Source organism: Canis lupus, chromosome 33, assembly GCF_048164855.1.
Source record: "Canis lupus baileyi chromosome 33, mCanLup2.hap1, whole genome shotgun sequence".
NCBI classification, from domain to species: Eukaryota; Metazoa; Chordata; class Mammalia; order Carnivora; family Canidae; genus Canis; species Canis lupus.
The window spans coordinates 6396105-6412045 of NC_132870.1; the positions used below are offsets into that span (position 1 = coordinate 6396105).

The window sequence follows — 15941 nt, forward strand, 5'->3', positions numbered from 1 at the left end:
TTTTTTTTTTTTTTTTTTTTTTGGTCCTTGTACTAAATAAAATATATAAACGCTGTGAATCATCTTTACAAAGTTTCTGAGCTTGCTGTGTTTGGGGGTTTGGCTCTGAAAAGAACCGCTAAGCGTTTCATGCGGGGTAACCTTCAAGTTCTTTTATAGACCCTATGACCAAGCCCAAATGTCGTGGCTGGAAGCTGGATTATTCGGGATTTGTGATTTGCAGCTTCCTGCGGTACACCTAGAAGAAAGTGAGGTTTCCAGGTACTCCTTTATTTATTTATTTATTTATGCATTCATGAGAGACACAGGCAGAGGGAGAAGCAGGCTCCATGCAGGGAGCCCGACGTGGGACTCGATCCCGGGACTCCCAAGGCAGCGCTAACCCGCTGAGCCACCCAGGGATCCCCTCTAGATGCTCCTTTAATCAACAAGTACTTACTCGCTGCTGTAGCATGTGTCCAGGCACCTGGAAACAAAGACTAGTGCAAAATGCAGCGAAGAGCCCTGAATGAATATTTTTTCACTATGTAATTAAATAAATGTATTAACTGGATGCTATCCAAAAATGTGAAAACGATTTAAAATATCTAGTTTTTTATTAAGCTAGCACAATCTGCCTTAGTAATTAAAGTTAAGGAATACAAATAAATTCTGAAACTATCTTAAAAATCTCGGGCACACGGGTAGCTCAGTGGTTGGCTCAGGTCGCGGTCCTGGGATGGAGTCCCACATTGGGCTCCCCCAAAGGGGAACCTGCTTCTCCCTCTGCCTAAGTCTCTGCCTCTCTCCATGTGTCGCTCATGAATAAATAAATAATAAAATCTGGGGATGCCTGGGTGGCTCCGCCGTTGAGCATCTGCCTTCCGCCCCCCGGTGTGATCCTGGAGACCAGGGATGGAGTCCTGCATCCGGCTCCCTGCATGGAGCCTGCTTCTCCCTCTGCCTGTGTCCCTGCCTCTCTCTCTCTCTCTCATGAATAATAAGATATTTTTTAAAAAATAAATCTTAACCAAATTCTTGTATTAAGCAAACATGCCTTAAATCAAGTGGTAGTGACTTCAGGTATGTCTTCACTTCTCAAAACAACCTAGGAGAAAGTTGATATTGGGCTCAAGTGAATATTTCAATTTACAGACAGCTAGGAGGTCTCCTGAATACTGTCTGTCTTTAAGAGAGAGTTCCTAGGGCACCTGAGTGGCTCAGTCAGTTGAGTTTGGGACTCTCGGTTTCTCCTCAGAGTCTTGAGGTCTAGCCCAGCATTAGGTTCTGGGCTTAGCCTGGAACCTGCTTGAGATTTTTCTCCCTGTCCTTCCCCTGACCTTCCACATGGTGCTCCCTCTCTTAAATCTTTAAAAAAAAAAATTTATTTTTTTTTTTACTTTTTATTTATGATAGTTACAGAGAGAGAGGGGCAGAGACACAGGCAGAGGGAGAAGCAGGGTCCATGCACCGGGAGCCCGACGTGGGATTCGATCCCGGGTCTCCAGGATCGCACCCTGGGCCAAAGGCAGGCGCTAAACCGCTGCACCACCCAGGGTCCCTTCTTTTATTTTTAAGACAGCTTTAGACATGCCCATCTTTTGGTAATAGGGTTTCCCCAAAGGTTCATTTTAATTCACATGTAGCCCCTGAAGCTTCTGGACTTCTTGGAATTTATATTGAAAATTCCAGAAAACCTAAGAATGATTTTAAAGCTAGCACATGGGATCCCTGGGTGGCGCAGCGGTTTGGCGCCTGCCTTTGGCCCAGGGCGCGATCCTGGAGACCCGGGATTGAATCCCACGTCGGGCTCCCAGTGCATGGAGCCTGCTTCTCCCTCTGCCTATGTCTCTGCCTCTCTCTCTGTGACTATCATAAATAAATAAAAATTTAAAAAATAATAATAAAAAATAAAAAAAATAAAGCTAGCACATTTACTATATTCTCACATACCCTTACTATTATGGTCTGAATCTCTGCATTCTGTACTTTTCTGTTCACCCAACATCCTCTTAGGACTCCTTAACTTCAACCTTAATTCTTTTCACATTCCTTATCTACCTACCTTATCTACAGAAGTAAAACTTCTGTTCATCCGTTGAAAACCCAATCAAATGTTATGACTTCTGTGAAGCCTTCCCAGGCTCTGAGGCAGATTAAAAAAAAAAAAAAAAAAAGATTTATTTATTTATGATAGAGAGAGAGAGAGAGAGAGGCAGGCTCTGTGCCGGGAGCCCGATGTGGGACTCCATCCCAGAACTCCAGGATCACACCCTGAACCAAAGGCAGACGCTCCACCACTGAGCCACCCAGACGTCCCTGTTATTTGTTTCAAAGATTTTTTTTTTTTTATTTGAGGGAGAGAGGACGCAAGCAGAAGGAGAGACAGAGAGAGACAGACCTAGGAGCCTGACAGGGGAGCTAAATCCTAGGACCCTGAGATTATGACCTGAGCTAAAGTCAGACATTTAATTGACTGAGCCACCCAGGTGCCCCTTACTTCTGTTGTTCTAAACATGCAGTTGTACTAGTCCATGAATTCCTTGGGAGCAAAGATAATGTGTTCTGTGTGTGCTCCGTACCTCACACACACACTTACACATATAACAGACCCTCAGTAATTGCTAGTTGAATTACTGAATGAGAAAATGTAAGATTATTTCCAAGTAGCTAGGTTCACAGCCTTTTTTTTTCTTTATGATAGTCACACAGAGAGAGAGGCAGAGACATAGGCAGAGGGAGAAGCAGGCTCCATGCACCGGGAGCCTGACGTGGGATTCGATCCCGGGTCTCCAGGATCATGCCCTGAGCCAAAGGCAGGCGCCAAACCGCTGCGCCACCCAGGGATCCCGGTTCACAGCCTCTTAAGCAAACTAGGTGTGCTTCCAGAGACATAAAAGGCTCCTCTCCCCACCATCCATCCCACTTCGTCTCAGGCATAAAAACCACTTGCTGATGCATGAAATTCCTTAAAAAGGAAAAAAAAACTCATTGTGTTGCACGTTCATAAGAATGTAGTAGTGTTTAAGTCACTGAAGACTATATTGAAGACTGGTCCAAGCCATTATAAGGAAGCAGTATTTCCTCTCGATGTCCATTGCATTAAATATTCCATTGCTTCAGGTTCCCAGTGTGTGTGTGTCTTTTTTTTTTTTTTTTTTAAGATTATTTATTTATTCATGAGATAGGCAGAGGGAGAAGGAGTCTCCCTGCAGGGAGCCTGATGTGGAATTCGATCTCAGGACCCTGGGATCAGGACCTGAGCCAAAGGCAGAGACTCAACCACTGAGCCACCCAGGTGCCCCTCCCTGTGTATTTCAGATAACACACTGAAATACTGGATCTTCATTGAATTCTGCCTTTGTGAAGCAATAACTGCAGGAAAAGAAGAGTACTTGTAAAAAGGCAAACAAGTTTGTTTGAATTTTAAACTGGAATCACTTTTACCCAGAACAAGATATATAAAAGCCATGGTTTTAATTTGCTAAATACACTCCTTACAGGGGACAAGCATATCCTTTCCTCACATTTTTAAAAGTGGAACATGCATTCCATTCAGCAACCTGGAATAAACTGTCTAGAAGAAAAAGAAAGAACCCATTTCCTATACAAGATATCATATTTGAGCCTCTTCTACAACCATTTAGCCAATTACTCATTTGCAGAACACCCTCAGTAAGATTCAAGCCTGTGATTTTAAGTGAAGTAGCCAATTGCCCAAACTGAACATTCTCTATTACCAGTCCTGGTTGTCCAGAAGCTCTCCCTTCACCTAGAGAACATAGAGGCCCCACCATTGTGAACTTTCAGATTTTCAGCAAATCTATTGTAGAATCTTGAGTTATGTTTAACCACAGGGGTGTCAATAGGATGCCTTTAGACTCAAAGGAAATCTAGCTCAAGGATTCTAACAATAAGGAAATTTAATCATTCCACTCCAGACCTACATATCCAACTGCCTCCATAATGTCTCCTCTTGGATATCCCACAGGTATCTCAACCCTGAGATGTTCAAAATTGAACTCCACTTTCCCTACATATCAACTTCTTTAGACTTCCTTTTCTCAGTAAATGACATCTCCACTCACTCATGTGCTCCTGGAAAAAATCAGGAGTCCTTGGTATCACCCCCTCCATCCAATCGTACTTCCAAAATATGTCTCGATTCATCTAAATGCTTCGTAAATAGTGGTGCCATTCCTAGTTAAATACATTCACATTCAACCATGTACCACATGTCACAGATACATTTCTGGTGCTAGGAATATAACTCACCAAAACAGCAAGGTCTTTAATCTCAAGGAGCTACATTCCAGTAAGAAATAAACAAGAGACAAAATAAATATATAATAGTGATTGGAAGAAAAATAATGAGTAAGGCACTAGAGATTGCTGTTTTAGGTAGGGTAGTCTGAGAAGATTCTTCAAGGAGGGAAGTTTTTCAGTAGAACCCTCACAGAAGTGAGACAGAAAAACATACACATACTTAGGGAAGACAAAGTGTGCTTGACACTTTGAATGATGGAGGCCAGCCAGTGTAGCTGAATAGAGCAAAGGGAAGAAAGTGTAGTAGATCATACCTATGAGGTATCCAGAACAAGATCACCCAGGGCCTTGTTTTTTGTTTTTGTTTTTTAAGATTTTTTTTTTTTTTCATGAGAGACACAGAGACAGGCAGAGGCAGAGCCCGATGTGGGACTCAATCCCTGGTCTCCAAGATCACACCCTGGGCTGAAGGCCACACTAAACCGCTAAACCGCTGAGCCACCCAGGCTGCCCCACCCAGGGCCTTGTAAGCTGTGGTGGTTAGCATTTTGCTTTTATTTTAAATGTGAGGAGAAACTATTAGAGGTTTTGAACCAGAGAAAAACATGATTTAAATTTTAAGTGGCCAGAATAATCCAGATAATTCTGAATGTTGTGTAGACCATGGACTGAGGGAGGCTATCAGGGAAATGAATTAGAAGGCCACTATCGTAAAGTCTCTCACGGTTGATTTCTTTTGGCAAGAGACAAATCTACAAATAGGGTGTTATTTACATGTGGTCATTTTTCTTTGAATGATGTTTTCAACAAAGAAAAACATGCTCTAAAGATGTTCAGCATCACTTATTGTCAGGGAAATGCAAATCAAAACCACAATGAGATATCACCTCACACCTGTCAGAATGGCTAAAACCAAAAACACAAGAAACAAGTGTTGGTGAAGATGTGGAGAAAAAGGAATCCTTGTGCACTGTCGGTGGGAGTGCAAACTGGTGCAGCCCCTGTAGGAAACAGTATGGAGTTCCTTAAAAAGTCAAAAATAGAACTACCATATGATTTAGTAATTCCACTACTAAGTATTTACCCAAAAAATATAAAAACACTAATTTGAGGGATCCCTGGGTGGTGCAGCGGTTTGGCGCCTGCCTTTGGCCCAGGGCGCGATCCTGGAGACCCAGGATCGAATCCCACGTCGGGCTCCCGGTGCATGGAGCCTGCTTCTCCCTCTGCCTATGTCTCTGCCTCTCTCTCTCTCTGTGTGTGACTATCATAAATAAATAAAAAAATTTAAAAAAAACACACTAATTTGAAAAGATAAGTGCACCCCAATGTTTATTTTTTAACCCCAATGTTTATAGCAGCATTATTTTCATTATTTATGTTATTTACAATAGCCAAAATATGGAAGCAGCCCGAGTGTCTATCAATCAATAGATGAATGGATAAAGAAGATGTGAGAAATATATATATACTTATATACATATATATGGAATATTACTAAGCCATTTAAAAAGTATGAAATCCGGGGATCCCTGGGTGGCGCAGCGGTTTGGCGCCTGCCTTTGGCCCAGGGCGCGATCCTGGAGACCCGGGATCAAATCCCACATCAGGCTCCCGGTGCATGGAGCCTGCTTCTCCCTCTTCCTGTGTCTCTGCCTCTCTCTCTCTCTCTGTGACTATCATAAATAAATAAAATTTTTTAAAAAGTATGAAATCTTATCATTTGCAACAACATGGATGGATCTAGAGAATATAATGCTAAGCGAAGTAAGTCAGAGAAAGACAAATACCATACGATTTCACTCAAGCAATTTAAGAAACAAAGGGAAAAAAAGATAAGCCAAGAAATAGCCTCTTTTTTTTCCCCAAGATTTTATTTATTTTAGAGAGAAAAAGCAAGAGAGAGCATGAGTAGGGCGGAAGAGGAAGAAGCAGGTTTCTCTGCTTAGCAGGGAGCCAAACGTAGGGCTCAATTCCAAACCCTGAGATCATGACTTGAGCCAAAGGTAGACACTACCAACTGAGCCATCCAGACACCCAGAGAAAACTGACTCTTAACTATAGAGAACAAAGTAATAGTTACCAGAGGGGAGGGGTAGAGAGACAGGTGAAATAGATGAAGGGGATTATGAGTACACTAATCCTGATGAGCACTGAGAAATGTATAGAATTGTTGAATCATTGTATGTTATACCTGAAACAAATATAGCACGGTATGTTAACTATACTGGATTTAAGGGGTTTTTTGTTGTTGGTTTTTGTCTTTGTTTTTTAGATTGTATTTATTTATTCATGAGAGACAGAGAGAGAGAGAGGCAGAGACATAGGCAGAGGGAGAAGCAGGCTCCTTAACAGGGAGCCCGACGTGGATCTCGATCCCGGAACTCTAAGATCATGCCCTGAGCCAAAGGCACTGAGCCATTCACGTGTCCCAACTATACTGGATTTAAAATAAAATATAGAAAATGAAAGAGAAACATGCTCTTATGACAAGAGATCATTAAAATAATCGGGAAGCCTGCGTGGTGGTTCGGTAGGTTAAGCCTCTGCTTTCAGGCTCCCTGCTCAGAGGGGAGTCTGCTTCTCCCTCTCCATCTGCCCCTCCTCCTGCTTGTGCTCTCTCTCAAATAAATAAATAAAATCTTTTAAAAAAATAAATAAAATAAGAATTGGATTAATGTAACTGATAACATTTGCGATAAAGAATAAGACCAGCGTTTTCATTAAAATCAGTATTTTTTTTCTTCTTTTTCTCCCCCTTTCTGCAGTTCTAGGATGAAATTTTGGTTAGTTGCTGCAGTCAGGTTTTATCCAGAGCCTCTTTATAATCCTGCCTCAGGCACTGCAATAAGTACAATATTTTTTTAGGCTTATATTTTTTTAGTAATTTCTACACCCAACATGGGGCCTGAACTCAGGACCCTGAGATGAAGAGTCACATACTTTTCCACCAGGTGCCCCAATAAGTACAATATTTTGACTTGAACTCAGTTCTGGCATCTGGGATACACTAGACATCTTTCTTTTCCCAGGTACCAAGACTGAAGCCAAATAGTATCAGGTTTTGCCTCATAACATATTTTTAAAGTTGTTTTAGCTGCTAATTTTATGATTGTCCGACTTAGTTTGTAGAAGCTACAGTTCTAGAGAATATTTACTAAATAAGAACATAATCAGGAAAATTCGGGTTTTCAGATTAAGGTTCAAATAAGAACTATTGAAAATATCAAAATAAAAAAGTTTAAGAACATATCTTTTGTTTGGGAACTGTTTGGGGCATTTTCCTTTGTTCCTTTTCACCAAGGCTGAGAGTTCTCAGGTACCAGATTCCATACAATTGCTCAAAAGTCACACTTCAAAAGTAGTGACACATAATCAAAAGTCCCTCTGGCCATAGTAGGTTTATTCTATTTAACTGGTTCATGTCCTGAATGTTTTCGCAACTATAGTAGACATTTGTGGTTATCAGTTATCAGTTGTCCCTTCTCAAGTCAGCTAATCAGAATGAACTCATCATCCTCATTACCCTTGGTCCCATCCTTTGGTTTGGGAAGAGCATAGGGCCTAAGACATCCAATTTTATTGAATTTCCTCTTGATATTTGAGTGAAGAAATACCCACTCTCATTCATAATCTGAGAAGTATGTAGGAGAGGGAATCACTGACATCCATTTTGCAACAAAAAGATGCCCGTGAAGATAGGAAGCAGAGAGCAATGAAGAGTTGACAAGGATCATGGGACTGGATACTAGGTTCTGCTCATGTGGTTTGAGCTACCAGATCTGTCTCCACCTACAGTTATCCTTACCTCTAGACTTAGTTACATGACTCAATAAATTCCCTTTATCATTTAAGTCAGTTTAACTTGCCAGTTTATTTCTCAAAATCAGAAGTATTTTAACTACACTGAACTGTTGGTTGTCAACTTTGCATTACAACCACCCACTTGTACTATCTGCATTGCAAAAAAGAAGCTAGGAACATTTCCCAGAATCCCCTGCCCTTTATGGTTCTGAGTTAGAGTTTGCCAAAGAGAGGTACTCACAGTAGATAAGAAAGGCAGAAAAAAGAAGCTTTCACTCTCAGGAGGTTGTGGCAGCTTCACAGACTTCTTTTCTCCCAGGAGACTGACAGTTTCCAGCTTCTCAGATCTCATCACAAGCTCTTGCTTTGCACTTCTGGCGGCAAAATACGATGGCTTCTCAGACTTCTGTGCAAACTCCTGCTTTGCAGTCAAGGGGGCTAGAAATGGCAGCTTCTCAGAGTCCTCTACAAGTTCTGTTATCTTGTATTTCTCCATGAGTTCTGGCTTCTTCATCTGCTCCAACGCCTCAATCCATCACTGAATGTTCTTTAATCCTTTGCCTGCAAATCCCAGCCTTTCACGCCTCCAGATTCTGCTTCAGTCAACTAACCCTCAGTTCTTACATTAAATATCTTTATGCTACAATACTTCAGTGTCTTTGCTTTTCTCACTACATTTAGTGATGAGTAATAAAAGTGGTTTCCAGGAGGCGCAGAACTTTAGGGATTTGGAATTGATTCTCTGATCCCATTAGACATAAAGGACCCCATTGCCAGTGATAATAGCATTGGTAGTTACAGCATACAATGGCAAATGGCTGGGGGATCCATGGATGGCTCAGTGGTTTAGTGCCTGCCTTCGGCCCAGAGTGTGATCCTGGAGTCCTGGGATTGAGTCCCACATCAGGTTCCCTGCATGGAGCCTGTGTCTCTGCCTCTCTGTCTCTCTCTCCCCCTCTCTATGTCTCTCATGAATAAATAAATAAAATCTTAAAAAAAAAATACAATGGCAAATGGTTAAGTTAGTATCACTCTGGATGACCAAAAAATTGCTACAATAGGATAATGCAGCGGAAGTAAAGGGTACAAGGACTGTGGAGTAGTTACACTGGAGAATTTAGAGAAAGAAAATGATAAACTCAAGGTTTGGAATTCCCACTTCAAAGTTTGGATAAAAAAAAAAAAAAAAAAAAAAAACAAAGTTTGGATAAAGAACCAGAAAGCTTCTTACCTGCCTGGAGAAAAAAATAATCCATACTTGATATAGCCACAGGGTCAAGATTCCTGAAACAAACAAACAATATCTGGTCATGAAAGTGGATGAATTACAAAGTAAATTGAATTAATTTGCAATGTCCTCTTATTTTCAAGTTAAGGTACTGGTCACGAAAGAGTGGAATTGAAAATTAGGTGGGGACATTTGGATAAATTTCATTGAAGCTGAAGACCTTGAACACTGAAATTTTGTGGAGCTTTCCTTGCCAATAAAAAACAGATTTTCCTCTAATGTGGCAGACAGGATAATCGCCCCCAAAGATGTCCACATTTGACTCCCCCAAACCTGTGAATGTGTTACATCACCCAGCAAAGGGATTGTGCGTATATGTTTAAGGCTCTTGAGATGGAAAGATTATCCTGGACTATCCAGGAGGGTACAATGTATTCACAAGGGTCCTTATAAGAGAGAGGCAGGAGGGTCAAAGTCAGAGGGATTTAAAGATGATGTATTGCTGGCTTTAGGATGAAGCAATGGGTGGGGATTGGGGGAGAGGTGGGGTGGGACACAAGCCCAGGAATGCTTGTGGCCTCTAGAGGCTGGAAAATGCAAGGAAAGAAATTCCTCCCTTCAGAAGAAACGGAGACCTACTTACACCTTAATTTAGCTCAGTGAGACTTCCAAAACTGTAAGATAATCTGTGTTGTTTTAAGCCTTTACATTTGTGGTTAAGGAGTAGGAATCTGGTCCATCTGTCTGGAGATTAGCCTCTCCTCTTGCCTAAAGAACCTTGGATGACCAAGAAATTGCTGCAATAGGGTAATATAATGGAAATAAAGGGTACAAGAACTGTGGAGTGCTTTGAATTTATTTTTCTGTATGGTGTAGTCCAGTTTCATTCGTTTGAATGTAGCTGACCAGTTTTTCCAACACCATTTCTTGAATAGACTGCCTTTTTCCCATTGGTTATTCTTTCCTGCTTTGTCAAAGATTAATTGATCATATAATTGTGGGTTTATTTCTGGGTTTTCTATTCGATTCCATTGATCTAGATGTGTCTATTTTTGTACCAGTACCATACTGTTTTGATTACGACAGCTTTGTAATATAATTTGAAGTCAGGAATTGTGTTACCTCCAACTTTACTTTTCTTTTTCAAGATTGCTTTGGCTAGGATGGCTCAGTGGTTGAGCATCTGTCTTCAGTTCAGGGTGTATTCCTGGAGTCCTGGGATCCAGTCCCTCATTGGGCTCCCCACAGGGGGCCTACTTCTCCCTTTACATATGTCTCTGCCTCTCTCTGTGTGTCTCTCATGAATAAATAAATAAAATCTTTTTTTAAAATAAATAAAATCTTAGAAAAAAAAGATTGCTTTGGCTATTTGAGGTCTTTTGTAGTTTCATACAAATTTTAGGATTGTTTGTTCTAGTTCTGTGAAAAATGCTATTGATATTTTGATAAAGAGTTCATTAAATCTATAGACTGGCTTGGGTAGTATAAACACTTTGATAGTATTTGTTCTCCCAATCCATGAGCATGGAATGTCTTTCCATTTTTTTTTCCATTTTTTTTAAGATTTTTATTTATTTATTCATGAAAGACACAGAGAGAGAGAGAAAGAGAGAGAGAGAGAGGCAGAGACACAAGCAGAGGGAGAAGCAGGCTCCATGCAGGGAGCCCAATGTGGGACTGGATCCTGTGACCCCAGGATCGCATCCTGAGCCAAAGGCAGCCATTCAACCACTGAGCCACCCAGGCGTCCCTGTCTTTCCATTTCTTTGTGTTGTCAGAAGGCAAGTTCTTGAGTAAATGAGAGGAAATGGGATCCAATGTACAATATCGAGTAGAGACAGTTCATCTGTTTTATAAGAGGGAAGGAAGATTCTGAGTCAGATATAGGTCAGTAGATAGGTTTGATGATAAACATATAATTAGTTCTTAATCCTTAATCCTTCTTTTTTTTTTCTCAGCCAGTTAAGATGTCTGTCATTAGCTGACAATGTGGACAGGCATGGAGATAGAGAAGACTTAGGATATTAGGGAAAGAGGGAGTGCAAATTCACTAAGCCCAGGGAATCCAAGACTTTAATAAGATGTGTTGATCAGGATAGAGCTCCCACAGAGACTTACTGGATATTACTAGAGATCTATTTGTTTTTTGGGTTTTTTTTTTAATGTTTGGATTTTTTTTTAAGATTTTATTTATTCATGAAAGACACAGAGAGAGACAGAGACACAGGCAGAGGGAGAAGCAGGCTCCCACAAGGAACCCGATGTGGGACTCGATCCCCGGATCCTGGGATCACGACCTGAGCTGAAGGCAGATGCTCCTCCACCACTGAGCCACCCAGGTGCCCCTAGAGATCTATTTGTAAGATCTGAAAGCCACTACCTCCAGAAACTTCTGGCAGGAAGTCACCGATTTATATTCTGTGGGTATGGTCATTTAACCAGTTGCAATCTATCTTTTGGAAATCTATCTATTCAACCAACTCCTGTTTTTCTACCTTGACCCTGAGGACTTAGAGAAATCCAGGTAGTAGATACCTTTTGAGTTGTCTGCCAAGCCACAAGCCCCATCTCTGAACTCTCCCCACTACCAAGGGTGACCCCTTTGCAGCCAAATTTACATTACATGACCCCACCTCCATTGCCATAGCCAAGTCCAGGGTGGACACATGACCCAAGCTAATCAATTGGCTTTTCCCTCCTGGGAATGGAAACTGGAATTCTAGGTCTCTAAGAGATTGCCCAGAGGGCCCAGCCTAGGGGGAAATTTGGTTATAGGACTGAGCAGCCTTTTTGCACCATGTAGATCAGAGAAGATGAGAACGTGGGCTTGAGTGTGAAGGGGGAGACAAAGAATGAAGCAGATGTGTAGAAAGAACCAGGGACCAGAGACCACGTGGTATTGACAAGATGCAGATGGTATCTGCCTTGGTTCTTGATGACAAAGCAGTTACTTCTATCCTCAGCTGAACTTCCTCCCTTGGGTTATATACAATGTTCTTGCTTCCCCTAGATTCACATTTTACATAAGCAAATCTGAGAACATTTCTGTTACTGTTTAATCCAAACAATCATGATCAAGAGCAAAGATATATCAAATGCTATGCTAAAATCAGGATATACTGTGTCTATATCATATTGCTAATATAGTATAATAAATCAGTTTTGTAAGAAGGAAAAATAAAGTGCCACGAGGCTGGATGATTATTTACTGACTCCGTGTGGACTCTTGGGAGACTTGGAAAGAGAAAAGCAGTAGTCACTATATACAATCCAGCTATATATATTTAAATTATTACAAAACTTATTCAATTTCGGGCAGCCCCGGTGGCAGAGCGGTTTGGCCCCGCCTGAAGCCTGGGGTGTGATCCTGGAGACCCAGGATCAAGTCCCACATCGGGCTCCCTGCATGGAGCCTGTTTCTCCCTCTGTCTGTATCTCTGTCTCTCTTTCTCTGTGTCTATGAATAAATAAATAAAATCTTTAAAAAAAAAACTTATTCAATTTGAAAAACAATGAAAATAAAGACAAATTAGTCATTAAGACTATCTTTTTTTTTAAGTTACTTCCCTTTTTTTTCTTTTAAGATTTTATTTATTCATTCATGAGACACACACACAGAGGGACAGAGAGAGAGAGAGACAGGCAGAGGGAGAAGCAGGCTTCACCCAGGGAGTCCGACGCGGACCGATCCCAGGTCTCCAGGATCACCCCCTGGGCCGAAGGCAGGCGCCAAACCGCTGAGCCACCCAGGGATCCCAAGACTATCTTTCTAATACAACCACTGTGAGCATTTGATGTGTTTAATTTAGTCAGTTTCCGGGATGCCTGGGTGGTTCAGCAGTTTAGTACCTGCCTTCCGCCCAGGGTGTGATCCTGGGGTTCCCGGATCGAGTCCCACGTCGGGCTCTCTGCATGGAGCCTGCTTCTCCCTCTGCCTGTGTCTCTGCCTCTCTGTCTCTGTGTCTCTCATGAATCAATAAATAAGATCAAATTAGAGTAAAATATATAATTGCGGGGCAGCCTGGGTGGCTCAGCGGTTTAAGCACCTGCCTTCGGCCCAGGGCGTGATCCTGGAGACCCGGGATGGAGTCCCACATCGGGCTCCCTGCATGGAGCCTGCTTCTCCCTCTGCCTGTGTCTCTGCCTCTCTCTCTGTGTCTATCATGAATAAATAAATAAAATCTTTAAAAATATATATAATTGCATTTCATTAGATATTATGCCATAATATTTCCTGTGTTGCATAATCTTCATAGCTGAACTTGCAATGGCTGCCTAATAATCTACTGAATAGATATACTATTTTTTTTAATTTTATTTATTTATTCATGAGAGACACAGAGACACAGGCAGAGGGGGGAAGCAGGCTCCATACAGAAAGCCCGACGTGGGACTCGATCCCGGGTCTCCAGAATCACACCCCGGGCCGCAGGCGGTGCTAAACCGCTGCGCCACCAGGGCTGCCCTGAATAGATATACTATTAAAATAACATGGCAAAAAAAAAAAAAAAAAAATACAATAAAATAAAATAACATGGCAGTGATTATCTGGTACCCTCCAGTCTGAAATTCCAAAAAGATATTCCTTAGTGAATATAGTTATTTTTATCACGTGAGAAGTTCTTTTTTGTTTTTGTTTTTTTTTTTTTTTAATTTTTTTTTTTTTTATTTATTGATGATAGTCACACAGAGAGAGAGAGAGAGGCAGAGACACAGGCAGAGGGAGAAGCAGGCTCCATGCACCGGGAGCCCGACGTGGGACTCGATCCCGGGTCTCCAGGATCGCGCCCCGGGCCAAAGGCAGGCGCCAAACCGCTGGGCCACCCAGGGATCCCCGAGAAGTTCTTTTTTGTAGGGTTGCGAATAGTTAATCAGACTTTACCATTTCCTGCATCCCTCAAGATTATCGTTTACCTTTTTCTTGGACCTGTTATGACTGAAGAAAAAGACCATGTTCAGACAACTGGAAAGGAAACTTTCCCCTGTTCCTAACATTTTAGATTGATAAATTAATAAATTGGTGTTTGGGTTTTTGCAGTGGCATCTTCTATGTTTGTACCAGTGGCATAATCTATACCTAGATACCTGAAAACAGGTTTCTATGGTGGTCGTACTTAAGTACTACATCCTGTGGGCTCTTTTTGGGAAGTTTGCCAGCCTCCTTCATTCCCATTTCTGTCTTCTGAGCTCTGCCTCATTGACTATGGAAAATCTCAAACCTGAAACCACAAAAACAGCTAAGCAATTGCAGAGTAATTTGCAAGAAGTAGCCAAGTAGAAGATAAAGTGATGTCTACATTCATATACCATCTCATTTTGATAACTTTAAGACTGGATTTCTGTTTTGTTATTCAATGTTAATTTAAGTGCCTTGCCCTCATATACAGATTTAGTGTTATCTGAGTTTTCACTCCTGTCCTCCAATATTTCACTTAAAGCCCTCTTGATTAGTTTGGCATATTTCTGAGAAAATTTGTGTCCCTCAAGTCTTTTAGGGATATGCTCTATCCCTAGCCTAGATACCAGTTTTCATTATCCAAATATGTGATTATTTCCATGCACCTAAGCATCTGCATTCCATATCATTCTTCCTTCCCATTGCCAACCTTCTATTGAAAACACTCATGAGAATGCTGTTTGTATTTCTAAGTACTTCATCTTTTGGTCCAGCATTTCAAAATATACATCCTAGGTCTCCTCTGCAAGGGATGAATGATCTTCTCCACAAATTAGTAAAAGCAGACAGTGACTGCCAAGTTTGATGAGACTGTACACCATATATCACTTTTCAGCTAGGTACTCCAGGAAGGCAGCCTCCCCATGGACCATAGAAGGGACTAAGGTTGCCTCTGCCCTTTTAGGAAGTTGCCAAACACCATTCAATTAATAGTTCATTGTGGACTCTAGTGTAGCAAGCAGCTTTACAGGCCTACCACAGAGGCATCTAACAGTTTAACAGATCTCTCAAGGTCTAGTAACCCTATCTTTACACTCTCTACTCCTTGTGAAGTTTCATTATTTCATTTTGTCCTATATTCTTATTTTTACCTTAAGGTACTATTAAAGTACACAAATAAAATGTAGATGCAGTTTTACTAACCATCTGGACAAACAAATTTATAGAGTAAAGAAAAGAAAGTCCTTGGAGCACCTGGTTGGCTCAGTGGGTAGAGTATGCAACTCTTGATCTCTCAAAGTCTTGAGTTAGAGCCCCATGTTGGGAGTGGAGACAATAAATAAATAAATAATAAATAAATAAATCCTCTTCTCTCTTAACTCATTCCCACTCTCCAAAAATATATACAAACATACACCTTACAGCGATACCACCATTCTTGAATCCTACCATTAAGATCTGATCCGTTGGCTCAATTAGTTAAGCATCTGACTCTTGATTTTGGCTCAGGTCCTGATCTCAGAGTTGTGAGATCCAACCCCACCTTTGGGCTCTGAGCTGGATGTGGACCCTGCTTGAGCTTCTCTCTCTCCTCTCCCTTTGCCCCTTCCCTCTCTAAAAAAAATGAAAATAAAATAATTCTGATCTACTCTCTGTTTAAACTGTGTTTTTTTCTAAGAATTTTTTCCTTGGTCCTCTTCTTACTACAAACTCTTCCTGAGTAATCTCATCTACAGATGAGGTATACTCATAACTTCAAACATTATC

The 15941-nt window shown here is 41.2% G+C and overlaps 1 protein-coding gene across 6 annotated transcripts in view; it reads left to right on the top strand.

Annotated features, from left to right (window-relative positions):
• LOC140623448 (uncharacterized) overlaps positions 1 to 12482 on the top strand; it is a 78214-nt gene extending 65732 nt beyond the window's left edge. For 4 of the 6 annotated variants that reach the window (XM_072809907.1, XM_072809913.1, XM_072809911.1 and 1 more), the window contains one exon: positions 160 to 3102. In XM_072809907.1, coding sequence (XP_072666008.1) covers positions 160 to 242 — 83 coding nt within the window. In that variant the 3' untranslated portion in view covers positions 243 to 3102. Of the gene's footprint in view, positions 1 to 159; positions 3103 to 8368; positions 9251 to 11460 lie in introns of those variants that run through there. The other 2 variants (XM_072809908.1, XM_072809909.1) reach the window with 2 other exon arrangements.
• Positions 12483 to 15941: the final 3459 nt, after the last annotated feature.